Source organism: Ailuropoda melanoleuca, chromosome 18 (assembly GCF_002007445.2).
Source record: "Ailuropoda melanoleuca isolate Jingjing chromosome 18, ASM200744v2, whole genome shotgun sequence".
NCBI classification, from domain to species: domain Eukaryota; kingdom Metazoa; phylum Chordata; class Mammalia; order Carnivora; family Ursidae; genus Ailuropoda; species Ailuropoda melanoleuca.
The window spans coordinates 25,546,695-25,573,663 of NC_048235.1; the positions used below are offsets into that span (position 1 = coordinate 25,546,695).

At 42.5% G+C, this 26,969-nt stretch overlaps 1 protein-coding gene across 2 annotated transcripts in view; it reads right to left on the minus strand.

Moving 5' to 3' along the window:
* GSR (glutathione-disulfide reductase) overlaps positions 1–17,130 on the minus strand; it is a 41,794-nt gene extending 24,664 nt beyond the window's left edge. The window contains exons 1-3 of one of the 2 annotated variants that reach the window (XM_034647544.1): positions 16,789–17,130; positions 2,520–2,546; positions 360–448 (exon numbers count right to left, since the gene is read on the minus strand). In XM_034647544.1, the coding sequence (XP_034503435.1) occupies positions 360–448; positions 2,520–2,546; positions 16,789–17,085 (413 nt within the window). In that variant the 5' untranslated portion in view covers positions 17,086–17,130. The remainder of the gene's footprint in view (positions 1–359; positions 449–2,519; positions 2,547–16,788) is intronic. The other variant, XM_019801344.2, reaches the window with a different exon arrangement.
* Positions 17,131–26,969: the final 9,839 nt, after the last annotated feature.

Consider the following 26,969-nt stretch of genomic DNA (forward strand, 5'->3'; position numbering starts at 1 on the left):
TGGGAAAGTCCTCGAGACGGATGCTAGCAATGGTTGCACAACACTGTGAATATACTTAATGGCCCTGTATTGACAACTTAAAAATAGCTAATATGGACTTTGTGTCTCTTTGAAAGCCATTTTATTGAGGTAAGACTGGCCTCCTGTTTACTGTATACAACCGAGTTTAGAGAGACATATACACCTGTAAAAACAGCATCACAATCGTTAGGCCACAGATAGAGCCATCACCTCCAAAACTTTATGTTACATATGTTTTACCACAGTAACGCCCTCCCAAAAAAGTTTATGGCTCATTTAATTATGAAAGAAAAAATATTTTTATTTGTAAATAGAACCCTCTGAGCATTAATGCTTACCGCCAACTGAATTTACTCTCACAACTTTGAAAGCCGTAATCAACGTGATCGTGCATGAATTCAGAGTGGACAGCTGTGTTCCACATTACCTGCAAAAAAATAAAAATAAAGGTAGCCACAACAGTAATACATAAGTCCCGAGGAAAGAAAGAAATCATGCATGAAAGGTATCTACATAGTAGCAGATAAAAATAACGAACTTTCAACTAAAAATAAAACTAAACATTCTAAAAGTTCGGCAATATGACCAGACAGATGTTGTAAGGAAGCTGCTGAAATGGTGCGGGAAATTTTTTCTATTAAATCCCTTACTTTATAAACGCTGTAGAAGCAGGATGTTATAAGACTCCCAGTCCTTCCGGTAAAATTTAGTATTGCTTACAACCTCTAAGTTTCAGATTTGTTGAAGCCCTGTCCTCTGTGATTCGTTCTAGGAAATGTTACTGCACCTGTGGCTTCAAAGTAAAGTGATTTAGAAGAAGCTATGAGATCAAGTAGAGGACTGAAAACCTTAAGAGAATCAGTCCCTGTTACAAACTCGGCACCTCTGAACATGTCCTTGTTAAGGACGTGTGTAATCAGACATCGGGGACTCACAGGTGTGCTGCATCTCTGTGGAACGCAGCCTAAAACCCGTAAAGGGCTTTTATGCCAAGTGATCATCATGACGACTGAATTCAAGTCGGCATCCGGAACTCTGGCTGACAGACAAACTATCATTTTTCTTTATCAGACAAGCCTGAGACTCCATTCTTGACAAGCCTTAGATTCCTTCTTTGTACCGCTCTCCCTTTATGCCTAAAGATGAGTCATTGATGAACCTGCTGGATTCTGCTCGTTTTTTTAAATTGAGGTGAAATTCATATAATACGGAATTAACCATTTTATCTGCTAGATTGTTTTTCTTAAATAATACATCTGAAAGGTTTGTCAATACTACGAAATAAAATAGGCTATTTTAAGAAACACACTACACGTCATCCCATCATGAGGTACCGTATTTATTGACTTTCAATTCCTATTATATATGATGCCATAGCCTCAGACACCCTCCGGAGAAGTTCTATATGAACCACATTGGATTTCTAGGCTCATCCTAATCAAGGTAGTAGCAGCCCCATCCATCGGATTCCTTCTCTACTGCTGCCCCACTCCACCCTTCTGGAGGGCAGTTACTCCAGGCTTCGGTCTGTTCACCCAATTACCAACTGATCTTCAAGAACGCAAAAGCTCTTTGAAGTCAGTAGAGCCCTATGAAAATATAAGGTAAATGTCCTGCACGTGTGATTGGAAGAGAAGGAATAAATGAAACATAATATATGGGAACAAAATATTACAAATTCAGGCTACTGTGCCCAGATAATATTTTTAAATAATGAGGTAGCACCAATCAAAAGATTTACTACCGTAACTGGTTTAAACTACATAAAATCACCTTATAACTGATTTACATAATTCATACATCATAATTGCTCAACTCCAATTAGAACAGATTCCAAAATCAGACCAAAGGGAAAGAAAATAATGGAGGAAAAGTGTCCCACAGAAAAAAAGAAATTTTCCTATGATTAACAAAACAAAACAAAACACACCCCAAAACCCAAATCCCACCTACCTACACTAGGGAGCAGATTATAAAAAAAACCCTCCTGGCATTATACTCAGGTATGAGTCACTGAAGAGATTAGGAATATTTGCTTACTCGTTACCAAAAAAAATTCCAGTTTAGAATGTAATCTCAGGAACAAAAGGCTTTAAGTTTAGGATTATAACATGGTTTGAAAGCACATTCAAATGTGGAGTAAAATTATTTGCCAGTATAAGCAAGATGCAGCTTTGGAAAAAGAGCTGCCATGTTTTTCCTCTTTGTCACAGGTGAAGGACAAGTTCATTCCATGTACCCTACACCACAGATATTAGGAACGAAAACCACCACAGTTGTTAACAGAATCCATGAGGCTACAGAATTAAATGGGAATCCTTAAGAAGATTCCATTCAGTAATTTAGATTGAGAAAAAGCCATCCTGTGCAGATGGACCCGTCCTAAGTACTGGACCTAGATATAATCTCACTCACGCACTCTAAGCTAATAAATCAATGCATTGCTTTATCAAAGATGTAAAAGGGAGTGTGGAAGGAAGAAGAAATAAAAATTCTACCTTTTTGGGTACACATCCAACATTCACCTAGGGAAAAAAAAGGACAAAGTTTAGGAATATTAAACTCCAATCATCACACAAACCTGCAAGAAACAAACCCTAAGCATCAACCCGGAGACTTCCTTAAATTCTACATCCCATTCTACAGTTACTACCTTTTTTCAATCACGGCGTTGTTAAAGATATGAATCTTTTCCTTATATGATGAGGCAGAGAATTTTATTTGTCCGCATTTTCTCAAGAAAAAGTCACTGAGAAAGACAGAGGAAATAATTTCACGTCCATGGGGCTATGCAATGCAGGGCTGGTATAGGTCAGGAGGTGGCCCACGCCTGAACTTGCACAGAACCCAGGTGTCCGAAGCAGAAGAGAAACAGCAGCAGGAGGTAAGAGGACCCACCAGCTGAATAAGGGTAATTGAAACACGTGAGCAGCTGGTCTAGAGGATTTCTGGAAAACTTATTGTGGCATCTGCTGGGTAAAACCCTCAGGATGCCCCTTTGAAAAATTCTCTGGCAGAAATCTACATTACTTTTCAGGACCATAGGAAGATGAAGAATCAAGCAGTAAGGTTCAACGGTGCTGTTTTTATATATATACACATATACACACACACACATATATATGTATATACACACACATATATTTATCTATGTATGTGTGTATATATGTGTATGTGCATATATGTGTACGTATATATATGTGTATATATATATACTTGCTTATACATATCCATGCTTATATGCTTGCTAGAGACAGACCACAATTTCGATTCTGAGCCTTCTAGCTGTCAAAACACAAACAATTGTAAGATGTCATATAAAAACTAACCCGTTGTTTAAGAAAACAACTATTCATATCCCTCAGACTAGAGAGAAATTCTTCCCAACAGTCCCCGTAAACAAGCTGTGGTACATATTTACATGCAAATTCTTGTTTCCATCTGTTTATTTCCTTTTGATCACATGCTAAAATTTGTAACATGGAAAAAAGGGGCGCCTGGGTGGCTCAGTCATTAAGCGCCTGCCTTTGGCTCAGGTCATGATCCCGGGGTTCTGGCATCGAGCCCCACGTTGGGCTCCCTGCTCAGCAGGAAGCCTGCTTCTCCCTCTCCCTCTGCTTGTGTTCCCTCTCTAGCTGTGTCTCTGTCAAATAAATAAAATCTTAAAAAAAAAGTTGGGTTAAGAGTAAGATTAATTAGACTATAGACCATAATATTGTACTATAATCATGTAACATGATAAATATACTTACATGGACAGTCATATTATATAAATGTATCAAGGTAACATGCTGTACACCCTAAACTTATGCAAGTGTTGACACATATGTCAAATGAATTCAATAAAAAAATTAAAAGAGTAAGACTGATTAAAACTGCCCTGAGGATGAAGAAATTTGTACTTGGCTGACTGGGTAAACCCTCGGTGTGCCTTAGCAGAGGAGCTGGCTGCAGAAGGAAAACTAGAATGACCTCACTCTTTTGAAGGGCAAATTAGAGACCCACTCAGCTCTGGAAACCTGTCATGTAATGTGTATTCCTGATACCCTTTAATCTTATAAATGCTGACTGGGAGGTATTGGGTGACATCTTGGCCATTACAATGAAGTTATGAGATTTAAAAAAAAATTTTTTTTAGAGAGGGAGAGAGCATGAGTGGGGGTGGAGGGCTGGTGTGAAGATCAGGGGGAGAGAGAGAATCTTAAGCAGGCTCCATGCCCAGAGCAGAGCCTGATGTGGGGCTTGATCTCACGACCCTGAGATCATGACCTGAGCCAAAATCAAGATGAGGTCTCAAATGTATATCCTTAAAAAAATCAGTATGTTTTCACTCATGCCTATTGGCATGGACTAAAGACTGAATATTTAAATACTGGTGGCTTCTGGACATAATTTATATCAGGCGCTTATAGCTCTGCTGATCATGACCATACGGAACTAGGTTGGCTCCCTATCAGCCCAAAGAGTACAAGCCTACTTCTTACAGAATGTTTTCTGGGCATCCTGCAGAGAAATCTGAACTACATACGTATGCACTTACCAAGGGATTTTATATGAAATGCTAGAGTAAAAGAAACCTGCCCAAATCTCATTGAGATCTCAAAGATTTGAAAAAGAAGGTCTTAGGAACAGTCACCGGCTATTCTTTTACTTTCAGCATACCTCCTGCAATTTCATTATAATCCTATTATTTCCCATTATTCTGCACTCAGGAATTATAAAGGAGTGAGTTATGTTTCTCTACAGTTTCAAGCTATCTGTCATTTGGAGGTTTTTCTCCTAGAAAGAGACAGGACATATACTATCTAGTTGTATCTTGGATCTTTTATGAGATTTTGCTACAATAAGGATTCAGAAGGCAACAGAAGTGGGAACTCACAGGATTGAGAGAACGATGAAGAATTCAAGCCTCATAAAATAAAGGAATCACCTACACTAGCATTACAAGCAGGCTATTCAGAAAGTACTTTATATTAGCAATTAGAATAAGTTATGGCTTTCTCCTTACGCTGCCCTGCCATCTGTCTAAGCAGAGGATATGCTATTTCTCAACTCCCAAGTATTGGAGTTATGGAAATAGAAGGAATGAGCAAATTCTAAGGAAGGAGGAAGACAGGTGTTTCCTATGTGGTAGAAGAGAGGAAGGCAGCTGAATCTCAGCCCCTTGGTGGCAATGATTTTATCATCAGACCTGCTTTTCCCGGTTCATCTGGCTGGCAGAGGGCTTCCCGGTCCCTTCTATGCACAACTCTATACCCTAAGTTCACCAAGAGGCTTCAATGAAGACAGACTCAAAACCAATTTCTCCAAAAGCACAGAAGATTTCAATACACTAAATAAATACACTCCATTTGTCCTACAGTCAACCTTCTCCGGCTTCCCAGGAACCTTTAAAAGCAATTTAAATGGTCATAAAGCACTAAATGTTCTGAACTACTCTCAGACATCATCAATTTATTCCTCATGTACATTTGATGTTATCTGAAAGTTATTTAAGGCAATTTTTTAAAAAGTTGGGGGCATGCTTCTTCTAAGGGCCAAGATGGCCTTTTACTCGTGCCAAGTGTTATGACTAACTTTGGTTTGCTTTTTAGAAGTTTTTGCCTTTTTTCCCTTCCATAGTGTTTTAACTTGCAACCATTCATTCATTCAGAAGTACTGATTAAGGATTCATTCACTTGTGTCAGGCATTATGCAAAACAAAGCCCTAAATAGTTATAGTTGGTCCTTATTCTCATGGAGCCTCCAGTTCCAACCAGAGTCTCAGCCTATCCAAGATGCTGACTCAAGGGTCAGCAGCAGAATCACTCCATTCCCTAACATAATCATTCCATTCCCTGAAGCCTTGGGCTAGAAATCAGAGGAAGAGGAGGGTGGAAAACTGTGACCTTTTTGGGCCAAAGAGTCTATATTCCAGCACAGTACACTTTGGGTCTGGGATTGGGCTATAACTGAAAAGAAGCCCATGACCTTGAAATACAACTCACCCTGGGGTGCCTGGGTGGCTCAGATGGTTAAGCTGCTGACTTGATTTCTCCTCAGGTCATGATCTCGGGGTCCTGGGATGCAGCCCTGTGTCAGGATCCCCGCTCATATGCTTTTCTCCCTCTCCCCCTGCTCCCTCTGTCTCTCTCTCTCTCAATTAATCTTAAAAAAAAAATAAAAGAAAGAAGGAAATACAGCTTGCCCTGTTTTGGCAGATCCTAGTAATAGGCCTCCAGGCCTTTCCATTGATTTTATTTTATTTATTTATTTTTAAAGATTTTATTTATTTATTTGACAGAGAGACAGCCAGTGAGAGAGGGAACACAAGCGGGGGAGCGGGAGAGGAAGAAGCAGGCTCTCAGCAGAGGAGCCTGATGCGGGGCTAGATCCCAGAACGCCGGGATCACGCCCTGAGCTGAAGGCAGACGCTTAACAACTGAGCCACCCAGGCTCCCCTCCATTGATTTTAGAAGCCTGGTTACACTTCAGCACAACACAACTGATGACCAGATGCCTCTGACTTGGAAGGGAAGAAAACAGCCATATTATCAATAGAGCTGGGGAAGCCAGGGGTGGAAAGCTCTGCACAGTCATGTTCAACCCTTCTTCCTCTCTAGACGACAAGTGCGGTAGGTTGTCAGAAAGAACGTAAGCATAGAGTCAGACAGACACGAGTGTGAATCCCAACTTTCCCTCTCCCTTACTGGCTGTTGGTGGGTAAGTTTCTAAACCTCTGAGCTCAGTTTCTTATTCCATAAAATGGGAATGGTAATACAGAGGATTTGAGAAGGTGAGAGAGAATGTGAAAAAAAGCACCTCTTTTCTAATTTATGATAGATCTGATGATGACATGGACTCCCCTGAATTATTTCTGCAGTCGGCTGGATCCCCAACTTCACAAAAGGCTTACTGAAAAGGAAGGCGATAAATTCACTTGGTGGCTGGCTCCCTTTCAGGAATAAGTCAACTGACGCCAGGAAGCTTGCCTCCCAGGCTGGGACACCAGTGTAATGGGTTCTGAGGGCTCTGACTTCCCAGGGGTCCACGTAACCGATAAGACCTAACACATACAGGGGCGCCTGGGTGGCTCAGTCGTTAAGCATCTGCCTTTGGCTCAGGGCGTGATCCTGGCGTTCTGGGATCGAGCCCCGCATCAGGCTCCTCCGCTGGGAGCCTGCTTCTTCTTCTCCCACTCCCCCCTGCTTGTGTTCCCTCTCTCACTGGCTCTCTCTCTCTGTCAAATAAATAAATAAAATCTTAAAAAAAAAAAAAGACCTAACACATACAACACTTTCCACCTGGCAAATTTCCCTGCAGAGCCCTCATTTCCCAGGGGGGCATTAACCAATGATAAGCCTTAGAGACAAGTTTCTCCCATTCCTAAGTACACCCCACTCCAGAGACACTCCAGAAGCTTTGCCTCCTTTGCAATCTGACAATCCATCTCTAAGAACTCCCTGTCCCGACCTGGTTCAGTTGGCCTGCCAGCATTGGCTCACAGGGAAGACAGGGGCCTCTCCCAAGAAGGACAGAACATGGGAAGAGTCTGATGATACATGTGGCAAAATTCAGGGGCTTCACCATGTTTCTAGGCCAGGCCCTCTCCCCTTCAGTTCTGCCTGGATAGGTAAAAACTTCACATTGCCCATGTCGATGGTAAAATGAGGATTTGCCCCATTGACAATTGCACCTGTCAAGAATGCCACCTGAGCTTAACAGCAAACTTCCTTTTTGGGTTCCCTGCTTTTGTCTCCTATCAGAGTTTGACAGTTTCCTGTTTTCTTTTTTTGCAACCTACCATCTAGTTCAAGACTGGTATGAGGACGGAGCACTTAGAATATGCTGGGCCAGTCATCACTCACTAAGCAAAACCCTATCAACTCATCAACGGATTAGCAACTGTATCCTGAACACCTACTTAGTGCATGCCTGACCGTCCTGGGGGTTGGATTAGGTAAGGAGACCAGAAGAAAGATCCCTGTCTTTGTCAAATTTCATCAGCCTCACACCAACAGTGACTGAAAGAGACAACTTGGCCCTGTGCCTCTACGACTCTGATGCCAGTTCCAAAGTGTGTATTTTTTTCCACACCATCATGCAATTAACTCAATTCTGACACTATCTACCTAGAGATAGCATCAGATCCCACAGACTGGGGGTTTGGTCCTTCAAGCCTGCTGGCCGTCCCTACGGCAATGCCAATCACAAGTCCAGTTGTCACCTATGCCCCAAACCAACTCTCGGAGGTTCCAACAACACCCCTCTCGGGTTGGATTAATTGCTAGAGTGGCTCACGGAAATCAGAGGAACATTTTATCTATTGGATTACCAATTTACTATAAAAGGACGTAACCCAGGCACAGGCAGGTGGAAGAGATGCACAGGGAAAGGTGTGTGGGAAGGCTAGGGGCTTCCAGGGATACACCACTCTCCCCCAACCTCCACGTGTTTGCCAGACCCAGAAGCTCTCTGAACCCCAACCTTTTGGGTTTTTTTCTCTTTTCAAAGATTTGCTTATTCATTTTAGAGAGACAGTGTGTGTGAGCAAGAGGAGGGGCAGAGGGAGAGGGAGAGAATCTGAAGCAGACTCCTCCCCCCCCCAAACGTGGAGCCTGAGATCATGACCCCAACTGAAACCAAGACTCAGACACTCAATCAAGTGAGCCACCCAGGCGCCCCCTTTTGGGTTTTTAATGAAGCTTCTTTTACATAGGCATGATAGATTAAGTCATTGGCCACTGGTGACTGATTCAACCTCCAGCTTCTCTTCCTTCTCTCCTCCCTAGAGGCCAGGGTGGGGTAGGGGGATGAAATCCCAACCCTCAAATCACAAGGTTGGTTCTCTAGCCAACCAGGTCTCATCCTTAGGTTCTTTCCAAAAGTCACCTCATTAACATAAACTCAGGAGTGGTTAAAAACAAATGAAATATTCATTTGTTATAAATATCAAGATACCTTTATTACTCTTATCATCCACCAAAGGGTTTTAGGAGCTCTGTGCCAGGAATGGGGACCAAGACCAAATATACATTTTTTTAATCATAAATCATAATCATACCTTGACACATATTAAACATCCAAAATCCATCCATGTCTTTACCTTCCAATTTCAGATTTCAATTAAAGATTAGGACTGGGAGGCATCTAGCTTTAGAAAGAAAGAAAAAAGTATGCCGTGTAAAGCAGAATATAAAGCAAGAAAATGAAGTGATACAAGAGATATCAAAAATGGTTGGAATTAAAATCATTTTGGCTTGGGGTGCCTGGGTGCCTCAGTCGGTTAAGCATCTGCCTTTGGCTCTGGTGGTGATCTCAGGGTCCTGGGATAGAGCCCTGCATCGGACTCTCTGCTCAGCGGGGAGTCTGCTTCTCCCTCTCACTCTCCCTCTGTGTTCTCTTTCTCTCTCAAATAAATAAAATCTTTAAAATAAGATAAAATCGTTTGGCTCAAGACTTAGCTAAGCAGAACATGAGATTAATGTGGACCTCTCAATCCCAGGTGTCAAATTTATTTTATTTTTTAAGACTTATTTATTTATTTTAGAGAGAGACAGAGAGCGAGCACAAGCTGGGGGAGGGGTGGAGGGAGAGGGAGAAAGAGAATCTCAAGCAGACTCCCCATTGAGCATGGAGCCCGACAAAGGGCTTGAGCAAAATCAAGAGTTGGATGCTTAACCAACTGAGCCACCCAAGTGCCCTTCAGCTGTCAAATTTAAAAGAACTGTTACTCTGAGGCATCCAGGGGGAACCCACAAATAGCTACACAAGACAAAACTTCTTCTGGACCGTCAGTTCTCTACCCCCTGATGCCCACAACAGTGATGTCTGGCCCCACATCCCCCACTCCCCACCCCCCACAAGAAAAGGACCTAGGATCCTATATCCTCATTTCATGTCTAATGCTGTAACACTGAGTGAATAAAATGGTTATTAAATTATAAGGTCATTAGTCTTTCCACAAAATTCCTTCAATCCACTCTACAAGAAACATTCTCTGTTATGACTTGTTCAAAGTACCTTTACAAAGAAATAGGACCTCTGAGGGGTTCCGAGGCAGCCTTTCTTTTCTGGCCCTGCAGATTTAGTGGGTTCTCAGGCAGATGACAAAGCAATATTACACCAATCCTACTACAAAAAAATTAAACAATCCACACGGTAAATCAAAAGACCAATTTCAACATTAGGATTTGCCTACTTCAACTAACCCCACCCTTTCTGATCACTCCTTTATTTGACACGAATTTAGGTGTGCCACACTTCATGAAACTCTAAACCCGCAAAACAAATTAGGGTAACTTTCTGTTTTTGAGGGCTGTCAATACTGAAGGTATGTTGGGGTATGTGGGTGGCTCAGTCGGTTAAGCGTCTGCCTTAGCCCAGGTTATGATCCCAGCCCAGGGTAGGGCTCCCTGCTCAGTGGGGAGTCTGCTTCTCCCTCTGCCCCTCCCCCCACCAGGCTTGTGTATGCACACACACTCTCTCTCTCAAATAAATAAAATCTTTTTTTTTTTTTTTAAAGATTTTATTTATTTATTCGACAGAGATAGAGACAGCCAGCGAGAGAGGGAACACAGGCAGGGGGAGCGGGAGAGGAAGAAGCAGGCCCACAGCAGAGGAGCCCGATGTGGGGGCTCGATCCCACAACGCCGGGATCACGCCCCGAGCCAAAGGCAGACGCTTAACCGCTGTGCCACCCAGGCGCCCCTCAAATAAATAAAATCTTAAAAAAAAATACTGAAGGTATGATCTCCTTTTGTAAAAGCCCATTTAAAAAGGCATATTCAACCTTGGAACATTACACTAAAACAAGGGAACTAAGTCAAATATTGCAGGATTCCTCTTAACATGAGATATCTAAAATATTCAAATTCATAGAACCAAAGAATGGAAGGGTGGTTGCCAGGGTCTGGGCAGGGGTGGGAGAGGAATGGGAAGTTACTAATCAGCAGGCACAAAATTTCAGTTAAGCAGGATGAGTAAGTTCTAGGTATTCTGCTGAACCACATTGTACCTATCGTCAACAATACTGTACTGGATGCTTAAAAATCTGTGAAGAGGGTAGACTGCATGTTAAGTGTTCTTACCATTAAATTTTTTAAAAAATATGTTCAGCCTTATGTGGAGATATAGGCATCATAGTATCAAAGTACATGCTATCACCTCCAAGGTCGGTTGATTTACATGTTGCTAAGTCATTGTTTTCAGCCTAGATAAATCATACAAACAACAGTCTACTTACTGAACAACCTGTTTCTCAGGCATCTTTTAAAAACCCTTGCCTATCCTGCTGGCCTCCCCCACTGGCACTGTGCAGCACCGTTCACAGTGGCATTACTGATCAAGGAGGCTTCTACTAGGTACAAACTTCCAGCTATGCAATCAGTAAGTCATGGGGATGTAACGTACAGCATGGTTAATAATACTATATTGCATATTTGGAAGTTCCTAAGAGAGTCGATCTTAAAAGTTCTTACCACAAGAAAGAAAAGATTTGTAACTATGTATGGGGACAAGTTCAACTCGACTTCTGGTGGTGGTCATTCCACAGTATATACAAATATGGAGTCATTATGCTGTGCACCTAAACTAACACAATGTTATATATCATTATACCTCGATTAAAAAAGAAAGAAGAGGAGAGAAGAAGAGAGAAGAGAGAAGAGAGAAGAGAGAAGAGAGAAGGGAGAAGGGAGGAGAGAAGAGAAGAGAAGAGAAGAGAAGAGAAGAGAAGAGAAGAGAAGAGAAGAGAAGAGAAGAGAAGAGAAGGCTTTTGGCCCAGTAATGAACCCTTAGTACCAACTCTCGGTGAGAACTGCACGTGATACCACAAGAACTCGGTTACTCTTTATCACAGAATCAGTACACTCAGCAAGAACACTGGAACGTGTGCTCCCACAGGCCCTGGGGCAAAGGGAGCAGGAAATCAGAAAGAACTGTTCCTCAAGCTGACTCTTCCCACGTGTGCGTAGGTAGAGAACCGAACCACAGAGACAAAGCTCCCAGAAGGCTCTCATTCACCTTGGCTTTGCGTTTTGAAGATGCCAAAAACTGAATTCAAAGATCATCTCACTTCTTTTTCTACCCTCAGAAATGACTTCATTGCAATAGGCAACAAGAGTTTACTATCTTTAACTGAATTCTAGGGGAAAATAGATGATTTCTTTCAGTTTCCCACTTTAAGCGTCCAACTTCATACCCTACAACTTTTTGCCCGATGGGGAAAAATAAAGACCAGTGTAAGGGTGGAATCGTGTTATGAGAGCTACCCATGCCTCTTGACCTGGTTCATCCATTAGAAATTGAGTAGCAATTCTGGCCCTTGTTGCTTCTTTCACTTTGAACCAAAGGAAATCGGAATATGCCATTCCAAACTATTCTACTTTGACATATAGATTATTTTGAGCTAAAGATAATTAAGAAAGAGCAAAGGAGGACCTCTCTGCCTTCCCCCTTTCTGCCTAATAGCAGGGCATAAATTTCCCTTTGTGAAGGTATCCCTCACCCCTCTCCTGTACCAGGAGGAGGAGAACAACCCTTATCACTCAAAAGGGAAAGATAGCACTGAGCAGAATCTACACCCAAAAACCTTATTGGGGCACCTGGGTGGCTCAGTCGGTTAAGTGAGTGCCTTCAGCTCAGGTCATGATCCCGGGGCCCTGGGATCAAGCCCTGCATCGTAGGGCTCCCTGCTCAGTGGGGAGCCTGCTTTCTCCCTCCCCTCCTCCTCCTGCTTGTGCTGTCTCTCTGACCAATAAATAAATAAAATCTTTAAAAAAAAAAAAGATAAAAGAAAATGCATGTTTCCTTAAAAGGGATCTACTCTATCAGATCACAGAAATTTAAAAAAAAAAAAAGCCTCCTAGAAAATGAAGATTGAGGAAGTCAGAAAATCAAGGCAAAGAGTCATACTATGTAGACAACTTTGGAAGGCATAAAATTATGAAACTAGGAAATGAATGTCTCTAGGACCAAATTCATTGTCATCTGACCTGCATAGTTATGCAGAATTCACCAGATGCCTCCTAATGCTTCGTACTGTCCCTTTCCTATAAGACCCTGCCACTGTGTCCGGCTCATGTTACACCAAAATCAGAATGCTGCTCTTTAAAAATACATCTGCTTTGCTTCACACCACACCTACTAAATCAGGACCTACAGAGTGAAGACCAGTGTGGTAGACCCTTAACTGTTTTTGGAGTAAATGATGTCTGGTTCCCAAGAAGGAGCGGTAAGAAGGTTCCTCCCCTGTAGTAAAGAATAATGCTTGAAAGGTTCATCAAGTCACAGTTTACTCCATACTAATACACCAAAGCTATAGTTTCTGACGGCCGGGCCGCCAGTTCCATAGGTTAGAGTATGCTTGGTTTGTTTTCAACCACATTCTAGCTGACACTCACTCTGCTCTTCAGTAAAGTAAGGGTGCTAAACCAGAACAATGCTTCCCAAATTCCTACAAGGACCTGTGTGAGTCCAATCCTAAATGAAATGAAAATAACAAGGTCCACATAGTGTTTCATAAAGCTAAAAGTATTGGGGCACCTGGGTGGCTCAGTTGATTAAGCCTCTGCCTTTGGCTTGGGTCATGATCCCAGAGTAACTGAGCCCCCCATCAGACTCCCTGCTTCTCTCTCTCCCTCTCCCTCTGTGTGTGCTCTCTCTAGCTTTTGCTCTCTCTCACTCTCTCTTAAATAAATAAATAAAATCTTTAAAACAATTATTACAAAAATATTGCATGGAAAATTAAGAAACTGCAGATAACAACTACAATGTAAGCTCCACAAGGACAGGGATTTTTACCTGCTTTCTTTGCTGCTATGACCCCAGCATCTAAAAAAGTACCTGTATACTTGGCATATGAATTAATAAATGAGCAAATAAGAATAAAACAATTAAAAACAAAACACAATTCCACTGGGGAGCCTGGGTGGCTCAGTCGGTTAAGTGGCTGCCTTTTATTGATTCACTTTTATTGAGTCACTCCCCCACTCAAAAACCCTTTCACACAGTTCACTTCATTCAAGTAAGCTCTACACCCAATATGGGGCTTGAACTCACCACCCCAAGACTGAGAGTCACATGTTCTATGGGCTAAGCCAGACAAGAGCCCCCAGAAACTGTATTTTTTTTTTTCCACCACAACCTACCCATCAGCTTCCCGTGTCTTTCTATGAGACACCCTCTGCTCCAAACTCAATTACACAACATAACCTGTCTCTCGGCCTTTACCTCTGACCCTACCCTATCAAACAACGGTACTCATCTTGCTCAAGTCCAGAAAGATACTCACTCCTTCACAAAAACATCCATCCCATGGTACCCAGGCAGAAGTGATGAGTCCAACTCTCCTTTCCTATAATTTTTTACTATCGGCAGCAATTAACACAGACCAACTCACTTTGGAGTTGACTGTCTACATGCTGCTTCCCCACTATATTGCAAATTCCCTGTGGGAAGGGACCTTTGCTTTACAAATATTTGTATCTGCCCTTTTCTCTCTGCCAGCCTCAATCCAAGTACTTAGCACTAAGAATATAGGAAATGAAGACATGAACAAATGAAATGGTGTTACTTCAGAGGGCCTCCCTTTTCCCTGCACCTGCTTGGAAATCACTGGACATCAGAAGTTTATTACTGCAACTATGGCTAGCCTAGATAACCAGAATTCTTCAATTTAAACTCTTGTCTTATCGATTGTTATATATTATCTGATATTCAACACATACCTACACCATTCCTTGTTGCTGGGTTTTTTTTTTTTTTAAGATTTTATTTATTTATTTGATAGAGCACGAGAGAGGGAACACAAAGGCAAGGGGAGTGGGAGAGGGAGAAGCAGGCTTCCCACTGAGCAGGGAGCCCGATGCAGAGCTCATCCCAGGACCCCGGGATCATGATCTGAGCCGAAGGCAGACACTTGACGAAGGCAGACACTTGACAACTGAGCCACCCAGGTGCTCCCCCCTGTCTTTTTAAAAAGATTTTATTACACCATTCCTTGTAATTCAAAACCAAAAGTCAGCTTGAGAAGAACCCAAATGGAATGTCATGAAAATGTGAAATAGAGGATTTCCCCCAAGATACCAAAGCTTACCAGAAAAGAAATGTTGCCATAGCAGAATGATACAAGCAAGGCCAGGCATTCTATAAGGCAGCAGTAAATGGCTGACTGTCCAGAGCTATTATTCTCTCAATCTCAGAAGTAATTTACCTCTTAGTGTATTCATATTCCTAACAAGAACCTAAAAATGAGGCCAGCCCCTTCTTGATTAATATCAGTGGAACCAGGCAAGGACGAAAGATGCCACAGCGGATTATGATGGAACGCAGGAGGAGGAAAACTGAGAAACTGAGAAAAGTAAAGAGGTACACGAGTGCCTGGCTGGTTCAGTCAGTAGAGTGTGACACTCTTGATCTCTGGGCTGTGAATTCGAGCCCCATGTTGGGTGTAGAGATTACTTAAAAACAAAATCTTAAAAAAAGAAAGAAAGAAAAGAGGTACAAAAAATGAGAAATCATCAAGTGCTCTCACCAGCTGTCCAGGGGGCCTCTTGGTGGCACCCCTCAATCTGCTTTCTGCAGGGACAGACTTCTAATGGAGTCTGCACTAAGATGTCAAGGTGCAAGTTGATCATTACCAGGGCTTCTTCCTTTCCTCCATTCCCACTTTCATTTTGAACTTGAAAAATGAGTACTGGACACTGGAGCCAGCCCTTTCACAAACTGTCAGTTTTGCGTTTGATTCATCACACGTAGGGTTATTGAGCAAGATATTTTGTCAAGGTGATAAGAGGCGCATAAAAACATGAGCCCATCCCTGCCCTTAAGGAGTTCCCAATTTGGTAAAATTTAAACAAGTCTCCGAAAGAATTTGGAGAACCTTCCCAATCCCAGGTTACTCTTGAATACAGAATTTTAATATTAACAGCAAGTATCTCACCCAAGTCTTGTGACAGAAAAGGCCACACCAATAACATGGGAACAATTTTTTTTTTAATGATGAAGATTCTCAATCGTAAGATTTACGACCCTCTTTTTTGGAGGCAGTTTTAAAATCCACCCCCCCCCAAAAAAAAGAGACAAAACAAACAAAAGGAAAAGGTCTGAGAATGCAATTAAGAGTAAATCTTACATGGAGGTAACCTGTAGTCAGTGGTTGTCAACATCAGCTGCGATTAGAAACCCTCCCAAAGCCCAGGCTGCACCTCAGACGAGTGACATCAGAAGCCACGGGAGTGGAACCCACAGCAGAATTTTTCCAACTCCTCAGGTGATTCGAATGTGCCGTCAAGGGTGAGAACTACTGCGGTAAATCATTCTGCCCCAGGAACTGAAGGGAGAGGATCTGGATCTGCATTCCTCAAGGGCCTGTACCCAATCCCGCTCCCCGACCCCCGACGCCCCACGCCAGCTGCAGTTTTTCCACGGGCAGTTCTGTTCCACGGATCTGGAGATGAGATCAACCATAGAATACCATACTCTTCCACCTTGAGGAGGGAGGATGCAGTCAAGTTGTTAGATTTCACCACCTACGGTTCACACTGCATGCACCTGGGCTGGAACAGGCGAAGGCTTAGCTTTGGGAGCCGCAGGGAAGCCCTTTACACTTGTCTCCTCTAACCCTGCTGGGACCCTGACCTCAGACGCGGGTGGGAAAGCGGACAGCGCGGCGCTGGGGGCCCTTCCCCGGACGGACGGACCGCACTAGCAACGAGGACAGGCTGCCCCTGCAGAGCGAAGAGAAAGCCGCGCTGCGGGACGCGCCGCCAGGGACCCGGTACTCACGCATGTGCCTCCGAGCTTGTGGCTCTCCACCACGGCGGCCCTAGCGCCCAGCTCGGCCGCCCTGCGCGCGCTGGCCAGCCCGCCCGAGCCGGCCCCGATCACCAGGTAGTCGTAAGAGGCCACGACGCCGGCGGCGGGCGGCGGGGGCTGCGGCTCCGGCTCCTCCCTGCATGCCATGGCGCGGGAGAGGGCGCGGGCGGATGGCGGCAGAGGCAGCGGGAAGCGGGGGAAGGCGCGCGCCGCTCGCCGCCAGTTCAGCCCGGCGCTGGCGCTCAGGGCCCGGGGCAGCAGGGCCATGCACGCGGAAGTGCACGCGGAAGTGCGCGCGAAAGGGAGGGGGGGGCGCGGGCACTCCCGGGGAAGGAGGGGGGGCCGGCCCCGGGCAAGCGCAGCCTCACGGTGACTAAGCACCCGGCCTGGGCGCGGGGGGAGGGGGCGTCAGGGAGGGGTGGGGCTCCCTGGCCGCAGCCCCGAGGGCGCCGAGGGGGACCCGCCCCCACCCCGCCCCCCTGCGCGCCAGCCGGCCGGCTCCGCCCAAAGCGACAGGGTTAGGGAGCTCTCTTCGCCTTCACCCCAGCACCTGGGACCCCGCACCCGAGTGGCATCAACCAGATGTAGTAGGTTTCCGAAGGCTGGTGGGGCGAGGAAGGATGAACGGCTTCTTTTGTTTCACCCGCCTTTTCCCGAGCGGGCGCCTTGGGAGTTGCCAGTGGCTCCAACTTCTCGAGGAAGGGAGGTTTGCCCTTCATTATTTTGGAGGGTGATGTTTCTCCAGGTTTGATCCGCAGACTACCTGGATTGCGGATTTGCTGATTCCTGGGCTTTAATACAGATATACTAAATCGGATTCTCTGGGGGCCGGACCCCAGCCACCTCTGCTTTAAACAATTCTCTAGCTTTCAGGTGAATCTAAAGCACATTTAGTTTGGGAAACATTAGAATAAATATTTTTGTGATCCACAAGTTAAGCATAAAGGTAGGGTAGGGATGGAAACACAATAGCATTTTACTCCCAAACAAGAGAGACTGGAGTGTCATTTTAGAATATCTGCAACTACCAACTACACAACAAAGGAGTAAGTGGGCCTTGAATTTGTGTGGTGATAGGCCGCCTTCTGCAGGGCTATGACCCAGCCGATCACCCACAGGCTGAGAGCCCTCGCTGTAGCCCCAGAAATGAAGGTCCAGGTCACAGAGAAGCTGGACCCAGCACACTGAAGGGGAATGGGAACTAACCACACTCCAGTTAAAATGTTATCCACTTCTTTTTTTTTTTTTTAAAGCTTTTTTTTTTTCCTGGTTAGAAAGTACTATAAGGGATGTAAGGGAAAGTTCTTCCAGTACAAGGCCATGTAGTAAATGTAGAGGAGCAACGGAGTTAGGAAAATCAACATTTTGCAACTATCAGTGATAATTCTTGTGTCATTAAACATCAGTAAATGTGAAAACCATTTGGGTGAAAATTTGATGGGGAAAAGCTTATTTATGCAGTCTTAGAATATGTCCCCGCAGATTGCTATTGATCACAAAGGGAGAAAAGTAACTTTACAGGGCGCCAGACACCACCATACCCAAGCGATCAAAGTTGAATACTGCCAGTGATGAGACAGTTGTCATTGTGGGCCCTGCGATGTGATACAGTAAGAAGTACACGACTTCACTTTTGTAGTATGACTGCTGGAAATCCGTAATCTGAATCTAATCACGTGGTAACACCCAGAAAAACCCACACTGAGGGGAATTTTACAAACAACTAGCCTGTACTCTTTAAAAACTATCCATGACTTGGGGCACCTGGGTGGCTCAGTCGGTTGGGTGTCCAACTCTTGGTTTTGGCTCAGGTCATGATCTCATGGGTCGTAGGAATGAGCTCCGCCAAGGGCTCCGTGCTCAGCTGGGGATTTGGCTTGAAGATTCTCTCCCTCTGCCCCTTCCCCACTCTTTCAAACAAATCGTTTAAAAAAGTAAAATAAAAACTATCAATATCTTGAAATTAAAGCAAGGCAAAGGAACTATTCCAGGTTAAAGAATATTGAAGAAATACAAGAAATAAAGACAAGGCTTAATCCTGGATGGGATTCTGGATTGGGGAAAATTCGCTATAAAGGATAGTTGGTGACATTTGAAGTGTGGCCTGTATAATATATCATGGTACTACGTCGATGCAAAATTTCCTGAGTGTGATCATTGTACTGTGGTTATGTAAGAGAATATCCTTGTTCTTAAGAGATACACACTGAAGTATTTAGGAGTCAAGAGTCTGAGTCTGAAAAACTTGGATTCAGTTCCCACCACAGGGATTGTCATGGTCACTTCACCTAAGTGTCAGTTTCTTCATCTGTGAAATGGGAAGGCCAACAGAAAGGAGGTAGGCATGTCAAATAAAGAGAATAACTTCGTGTGGAGGAAATGAGTGGGTGGGATAATGAGACCTAAGTAGAGGAGTGCGGATTGGCTGGAAGGTAGGCAGTATGAAAGGGGGGATGGGAAATGGCTGGAGTCCTGGGAAGCCTTGCTCCTAACCAGGCTACTCCAGAAGCATAAGGAGTTACTGAAGATTTCTCAAGGGTGTCTTTCCCTGGAGACAGATGAAATGAACTGGAGATGGTGAAATTGGATTGTATAGGAGGCAAAGGTGGCAGTATTGAGAACAGATCGGAAGAAATGGATTGCACAGGCATAAGAAGTGAAGACAGATTGGAGGGAGGGTACAGAAGTCAATGATGACAAGTTTTAAACCAGGAAATACAGGAGAAAAATGATGCCATAAAACAACATAAAGAAGATGAAAGGAGGTAAAGATCTATATATCCCTGCTAGTTTTAAAGGAGGAAAGAAATTTTTACCACCTAATTACATAAACCCACATAATATGTTGAAACTAAAGATTATAAGGTATTGTTTGGGACTAAAATATTTTATTTTCATATAAGCGTTTTTACCTTTGCTTCTGAGTTACATGAGAAGGGGAACAGGTAGCCATATCCCAAGCACTTGAAGACTTCAGACTGTTTCTAAGTTTTCTTCAAGCAAGAAAATTATCGGCTACAGTAAAAATTTAGTCGATGTAGTTAGTAAGAGGTAGTTTCAGGATGATTCTAAATGCTGAAAATGGGGGTAACTCGCTGGCTCAGTCAGAAGAGCATGCAACCCTTGATCTCCGGGTCTTGAGTTCAAGTCCCACATTTGGTGTAGCGATTACTTAACTAAATAAACTTTAAAAAATGCTGAGAATGAAAATCAACGAAGTTATTCAAGTGTGACAGTCTTGTGACATCTTTATAAACTAGCATGATTTGTGTGAAATAGCAGATCCCCAAGCAATTATTTCATCTCTTAATAATTTAATCATTGAATTTTTCTTTGAACACTAGACAAACTTAGGTGATTTCCACAAAGACACTGTGAAATATTTGTCAAAATAATAAACCAATAATTAACATATATTGAACTAAGCACTGTGCTTGAGAGCTTTATTAGGTGCAGTAGTAAGAACTTTATGTTATCCCCTCCTCAACCCAAGAAATAGATACCATTATTATCTCCATTTTATAGATGAAAAGATTGAGGTTCAAAGAGGATAAATAATTTGTACAAGATTATACAGTTGTGAATGGCAGAGCTGAAATAAATCCTAGGGTCCTAACTCTGAAGTCTATTCTCTTAACCGTTACTGGAAAAAAAACCATTATAGATATTGTCCTATGGTAAAAACAAAATATCCAAGATTTTTTTTTAAAGATTTTACTTATTTATTTGAGAGAGAGAGCACAAGCAGGGGGAGCAGGAGGCAGAGGGAGAGGGAGAAGCAGGCTCCCTGCAGGGAGCCTGATGTGGGCTCTATCCGAGGACCCTGGGATTCTGACTCTAACCAAAGGCAGATGCCCAACCGACTGAGCCACCCAGGTGCCCCGATTGCAGATTTTTTATATGATATCTTGTGTAGGAGAAAATGTCAAGGGACGCCTGGGTGGCTCAGTCATTAAGCGACTGCCTTCGGCTCAGGGCATGATCCCAGAGTCCTGGGATCCAGCCCCACATTAAGCTCCTCCACTGGGAGCCTGCCTCTTCCTCTCCCACTCCCCCTGCCTGTGTTCCCTCTCTCGCTGGCTGTCTCTCTCTCTGTGGAATGAATAAATAAAATCTTAAAAAAAAAAAAAGAAAGAAAAAAGAAAAAGAAAATGTCAAATATCATTTTTTATCCCTTCTTCATTTATCTAGTTTAAAAAGCATTGAGAATTTACATACATAAAATTTACCCACTGTGTGTATAACTGAATGATTTTTAAAAATTTTAATTACAGTATGATTAACATATACTGTTATTAATTTCAGTGATGTATATCTATACTTCAGATGTGTGTGTGTATATATATGTATATATATATTTATATATTTTTTTTCAGGTATATATATGTGTGTGTGTGTATAGCGATTCAACAATTCTATACATTACTCAATGCCCATCGTAATCTTAATACCCATCACCTATTTCACCCATCTCCCCACCCACCTCCCTCTTTTAACCATAAGTTTGTTCTCTATAGTTAAGAATCTGGTTTTTTGTTTGTCTCTTTTTCCCTTTGTTCGTTTGTTTTGTTTCTTAAATTCCACATATGACTGAAATCATATGGCATTTGTCTTTCTTTGAATGGCTTATTTCATTTAGCATTATACCCTTTAAAAAAAAATGTAGCTTCGGGGCGCCTGGGTAGCGCAGTCGTTAAGCATCTGCCTTCGGCTCAGGGCGTGATGCGTTCTGGGATCGAGTCCCACATCGGGCTCCTCCGCTGGGAGCCTGCTTCTTCCTCTCCCACTCCCCCTGCTGTGTTCCCTCTCTCGCTGGCTGTCTCTCTGTCACATAAATAAAATAAAAATCTTTTTTAAAAAAATGTAGCCTCTTTCTCCCTCTGCATTCTTTCTGTAGTGTAATTTGTTGGAAATGTATTCATGACTCATCAGTGACTTATTTATATCACAACTTTTTGTTGAGGTTACAGATCAAGAGCTATTATACTAGAAGGAAGGTGGTAATAGCAGTTCTATAAAATCTGAGAAGTCTGTACAGGAAATAGTTGTATACAAAGAACCTTGCACAAACAGGTTGCTCAATGAAATGTATTTCTCATGATGCATATGTAAAGATAATTGCAGTCATTTATGAGGATAAAAATAATATGTGGAAAGGAATAAAACAAATATTACTCAGTTACACAATTTCAGTGTTTAATATTGAGGAAGGGATAAACAGTGAAGAGACAGGATAGCTGTAACTGAATGTAAGATTAACAAAAAGCAAATTTTATGATAAGCAAAAGGAATCTTTCCAACAAGAACAGCAAGTCAGCTTTTTGGGAAATCGGACACTATCTCAGAAGACACATCTGGGGGAAATTACACTTGCAGGCAATAGCTCTTTCACCCTTTGGACCTCTACGTAATTGTGTTAGCAATGTATTTTGAAAGAAGATGGGGGAGATCATAAAAAGCTTTAGAAATAACAGTGATACATCTATTCTGAATCTAAATATGTTATTATTTCTGTAACTGTTCACTTTCAAAATGTATTTGCAATATTTAAGATAAAATACAAAGAATGATGCAGTGAACATCCATACCTCTCAGCTGAAGAAATGAAGTCCTACCATGCTGATAGCTCTATGTAGCTATTCTAGTCACATCTTCCTCCCTCTATCCCTTCTGTGACCTTGATCTCAGGGTCATGAGGTGGAGCCCCACGTTTGGCATAGAGTTTACTTAAAAAAAAAAAAAGGAGGGGCACCTGGGTGGCTTAGTTGGTTAAGCATCTGACTCTTGGTTTTGGCTCAGGTCATGATCTCAGGGTCATGGGATCAAGCCCCCTGTCGGGCTCCACGCTCAACGCAGAGTCTACCTGTCCCTCTGCTCCTCTCTCAACTTGCTCACTCTCTTTCTCAAATAAATAAATAAATAAAATCTTCAAAAAAAAAAAAAAGGAAAAGAAAAAAGAAAAGGAATAGAATCCAGCAATAAAAAGGAATGAATATCTACACACAACGATTTGTTTGTATCTCAAGATTATAATGAATGAAAAGAGCCAATCTCTAAAGGCTACATGGTGTATGATTCCACTTACATAATACTCTTGAAATGACAAAATTAAAGAGATAGAGGTCCTTTAATGATTGCCTGGGTTTGGTGGTGGTGAAGGATAGAAAGTGAGGTGATTGTGACCAAAAAGAGATTCTTGTGATGGAACTGTTCTGTATCTTGACTGGTGGTGGTCACATGAATCAATACAAAGTGATAATATTGCATAGAACCAAATACACACATGACTGTATGTAAAACCGGTAAGATCTGAGTAAGATTGGCGGGTTGTATCAATATTGATTTCCTGTTTATGATATTGTACTATGGTTATGCATGAATTTCATTGGGGGAAACTGAGTAAAAGATATATGTGATCTCTCTGTATTATTTCCTATAATTCTGTGTGAACCTATAATTATCTAAAATAAGTTAAAAACAATTATGCTGTATGAACAAAGCCTAATCAAAAGGCTACATTTTGTATAATTCCATTTATTTAAGTCCTAGAAGAAGCAAAGTTAATCCACGATTAAAAAAATATCAAAACAATGGTTATTTTCTGGGCAAAGTTTTGTCATGATAGAGATATGGGTGGTACTGGTGTATGCTGTTATAAAGGAGACAATGGGCCCCACCCATATGGAGTCACTTGTGCTAAGCCCCAAGTCACCAAACTGAGTTTGGCTTTCCCAGAAATGGAATTGCCTGTTCAGCACTACTTAGGTAATCTGCCAGATAGACCCCTGTCATTCCCTAAAGGAAAGTAAGCTTGGAATAACCAACCCCCCCCCCCCCCCCTTTTTTTTTTTTTGCCTAGAACAACTTCCTTGTTTCCTCTCCCTCTGGGTATAATATAAAAGTCTTTCACTTTGTATAGCAACTCAGAGCTCCTTTGTATCTGCCCAATTCAAATAGATTTTTGCTCACTTAAAATTTTCACTATGCCTCAGTTTATCTTTTAACAATGTTTATAGTGGAACTCAAGGAATGGTACAGTTTAGATATTACATTTCTTTATAGTTAATGATAGGCATGCTGAAGTATGCATACCACATGAAGTATATGTATTCATATGAAACAGTTAATGTACTAATGTCTGCAACTTTTTTAATTTTATTTTTTTAGATTTTGTTATTTTAGAAAGAGAGAGGGCATGAGACTGGGAAGGGGCAGGAGAAGGAGAAGCAGACTTCCCCCTGAGTAGGGCTCAATCCCAGGACGTCAGGATCATGACCTGAGCTGAAGACAGATGCTTAACCAGCTGAGCCATCCAGGTCCCTGTGGTTTATGTTTTAATGTTTAAGTAGGTTCCACACCTAGCATGGAACCCAATGTGGGGCTTGAACTCACGACTCTGAGATCAACCTGAGCTGCGATCAATGGTCACTTAACTGACTGAGCCACCAGGAGCCCTTAATGTCTGCAACTTTGAAATGCATCAAAAAAGACAGGTTAAAAAAAAAAAAGGTTGATAGCTATGTGATAAAATATATATAATCAAATGTGGTTGGTATATGGATACCCACTAAATTTTTTTCAGCTTTTTTGCCTGAAAAATTTATTTTTTAAAAAAAGTTTTAAGTAATCTCTACACCCTTAATGGGGCTCGAACTTATGACCCCGAGGTAGAGTCACATGCTCTTCTGACTGAACCAGACAGGCACCTCTTGTCTGAAAAATTTCTTAATAAAATATTGAAAAAATTAGCTGATTTTTTAATAGTTTTTTTTTTAAATAAGTAATCTCTATACCCCACATAGGGCTCAAACTTTCAACCCCAAGATCAAGAGTTGCATGCTTCACCGACTGATCCAGCCAGGTACCCCAAACTAGTTGATTTTTTCAAATGCAAAAATTCCAATATTAAGTCACAAAAGCAGTTTGGATACACTTAATGTATATAATTCAGGCTACATTATTATAAACATTAGGTTCCTCACCAAATTATAATTTTGATATGATTATATATAATTTTTAAATGTTGACAATTCTACTTTTTTATACGTGAACAAGTTGCCTCACTTGTTAAGAAAAATGTGAAATTTATGTGTTAAGAATGTTAATGGTTAAAAAAAAAGAATGTTAATAGTTTAGGGGCACTTGGGTGGCTCAGTCAGTTAAGCGTCTGTCTTCTGCTCAGGTCAGGATCCTGGTGTCCGGGATCACACCCCACATCAGGTCCCCGCGCCCCCCCCCCCATGATCTCTCTCTCTCTCTCACTCGCTCTTGGTTTTACTCAAACAGGTTATTTTGGTGGTCTTTTTGTGAGGAGTTAGCAGTAGACAATCACAGTGAAGAAACTTCACAGTCGACAAAGTTTAAAGCAAATCTGGAGTACTTGCAAGCCTCCACTTTATTGTCTCCACAGAAACTCACTGGCGCCATCAACAGATGAAATTAAGAATATAGAAAGGCAAGGAATAAAAAAGAATACCTAAAGGAGGAATTCATATCAAAATGAAGATGCTAAGAGCCATTGAACTTTCTTTCTTCTCTTCATTCAGACAACAAATGAGAATCTCTCAATGAGTCGATATATTTAATTAATTGGTATGTCATGTTATAATTTGTATTTTTTCATCTAGATTGATTTTGAGATTGTGCCCTCCTATTTTGCACCTTCACTTTCAGGACAAAGTTCTTAGCTCATATACAAAGCAAAGTCTCCTGTGGGCCTAGCTCCAACCTAGCTACACACCTCCATTCAAACTTTAAACTGCAATCTTTTTAACTATTAAATATTTAAACTATTTAAACCATTACATATTTAAACTGGTAGTTCCTCCGCGCTCAGTTTCTTAAATTTGAAATCCCACTCTTCCTTTGGTCCTCACTGCCCCCCTCAATTCCTGACATTTACAACACAATTTGAAGGCTTTCCCCTAAGCCCTTGGGGGTAGGGTTCACCAGCATTCTGTGTGTACCCCTCTCACAGCACTCAGGTGCTGTATTTATTTATCCATTTACGGGGCTAGTAAACGGAGTTTCTCGAGGAGAAATTTAGTAACTTACACATATTCGAATCTCCCGTAGTTCTACAGTCCCTGGCAAACTGTGGGGTTCAGTAAATGTGTTGGACTACATGGAAGGGTGAGATGGGAGGATTGATGGATGGATCAGAAAACGAAATTTCAGGGGCGCCTGTGTGGCTTGGTCGTTAAGCTTCTGCCTGCGGCTCAGGGCGTGATCCCGGTGCTCTGGGATCCAGGCCCACATCAGGCTCCTCTGCTAGGAGCCTGCTTCTTCCTCTCCCACTCCCCCTGCTTGTGTTCCCTTTCCTGCTGGCAGTCTCTCTCCCTGTCAAATAAATACATGAAATCTTAAAAAGAAAAAAAAAAGAAAAAGAAATTTGAAAGCATTAAACTTTGTAAGTTGTGGGGACCACCGTAGCTTAACTGAGTTGCAGATGGGCAGAAGCGCCACAGAGGTGAGTCATGGGATGGCCATGAGGTCATAGAACTATGAGGCCAAGTCAAGTCGTTAACAGTTAACACCTGCTGGCAAAACTGAGGTGTAGAGCAAGGAATAGCAGGACTCCAGGGTCTCCAGGACCTGGAATTTGGTCCAGACCCCACTTTTCAAGCATCAACCCGCATTAACAAGAGGTCGCAGAAGGGACCAGGAACCGTTAGGGAGAGAAGGAAGGTGCTTCCCAAGAGTAGTGCTTAGTAGCTTTGACCCAAAAGCCCACAATCACCCACTACGGACACAAGGCTGATTACGAGGCACGGGCTGCCTTCTCACAGCAACTGCCTTACACTTTCTCTTCCAATACATTTTACTCTTGAGAGGTCTTTTTCACAGCTTCCACAGTCCAACAGCGAAAGGACGAGCGCTGCGTGCCTTGACGCCAGGAAGCTGCTGCTAGAACCCAAGCTCTGATTTCACAGGATTTGACTAGGCGGGCTGCCACACAGGCCATCTCTCCTGGACATCATGTGACGTGGGGAGGTGACCTGCATTTCTTCTGATATAAGGCTACAGATTATGAGTTCAAAAACAGGGGCTTTATCAGTCGAACCAACGACCCGGCTTCAGGGTCTAGCTCTCCCTGAAAATCACTGCTTTAGCAAGGGCTCCACACCACCGTCCAAAAGAAGGCGCAACCG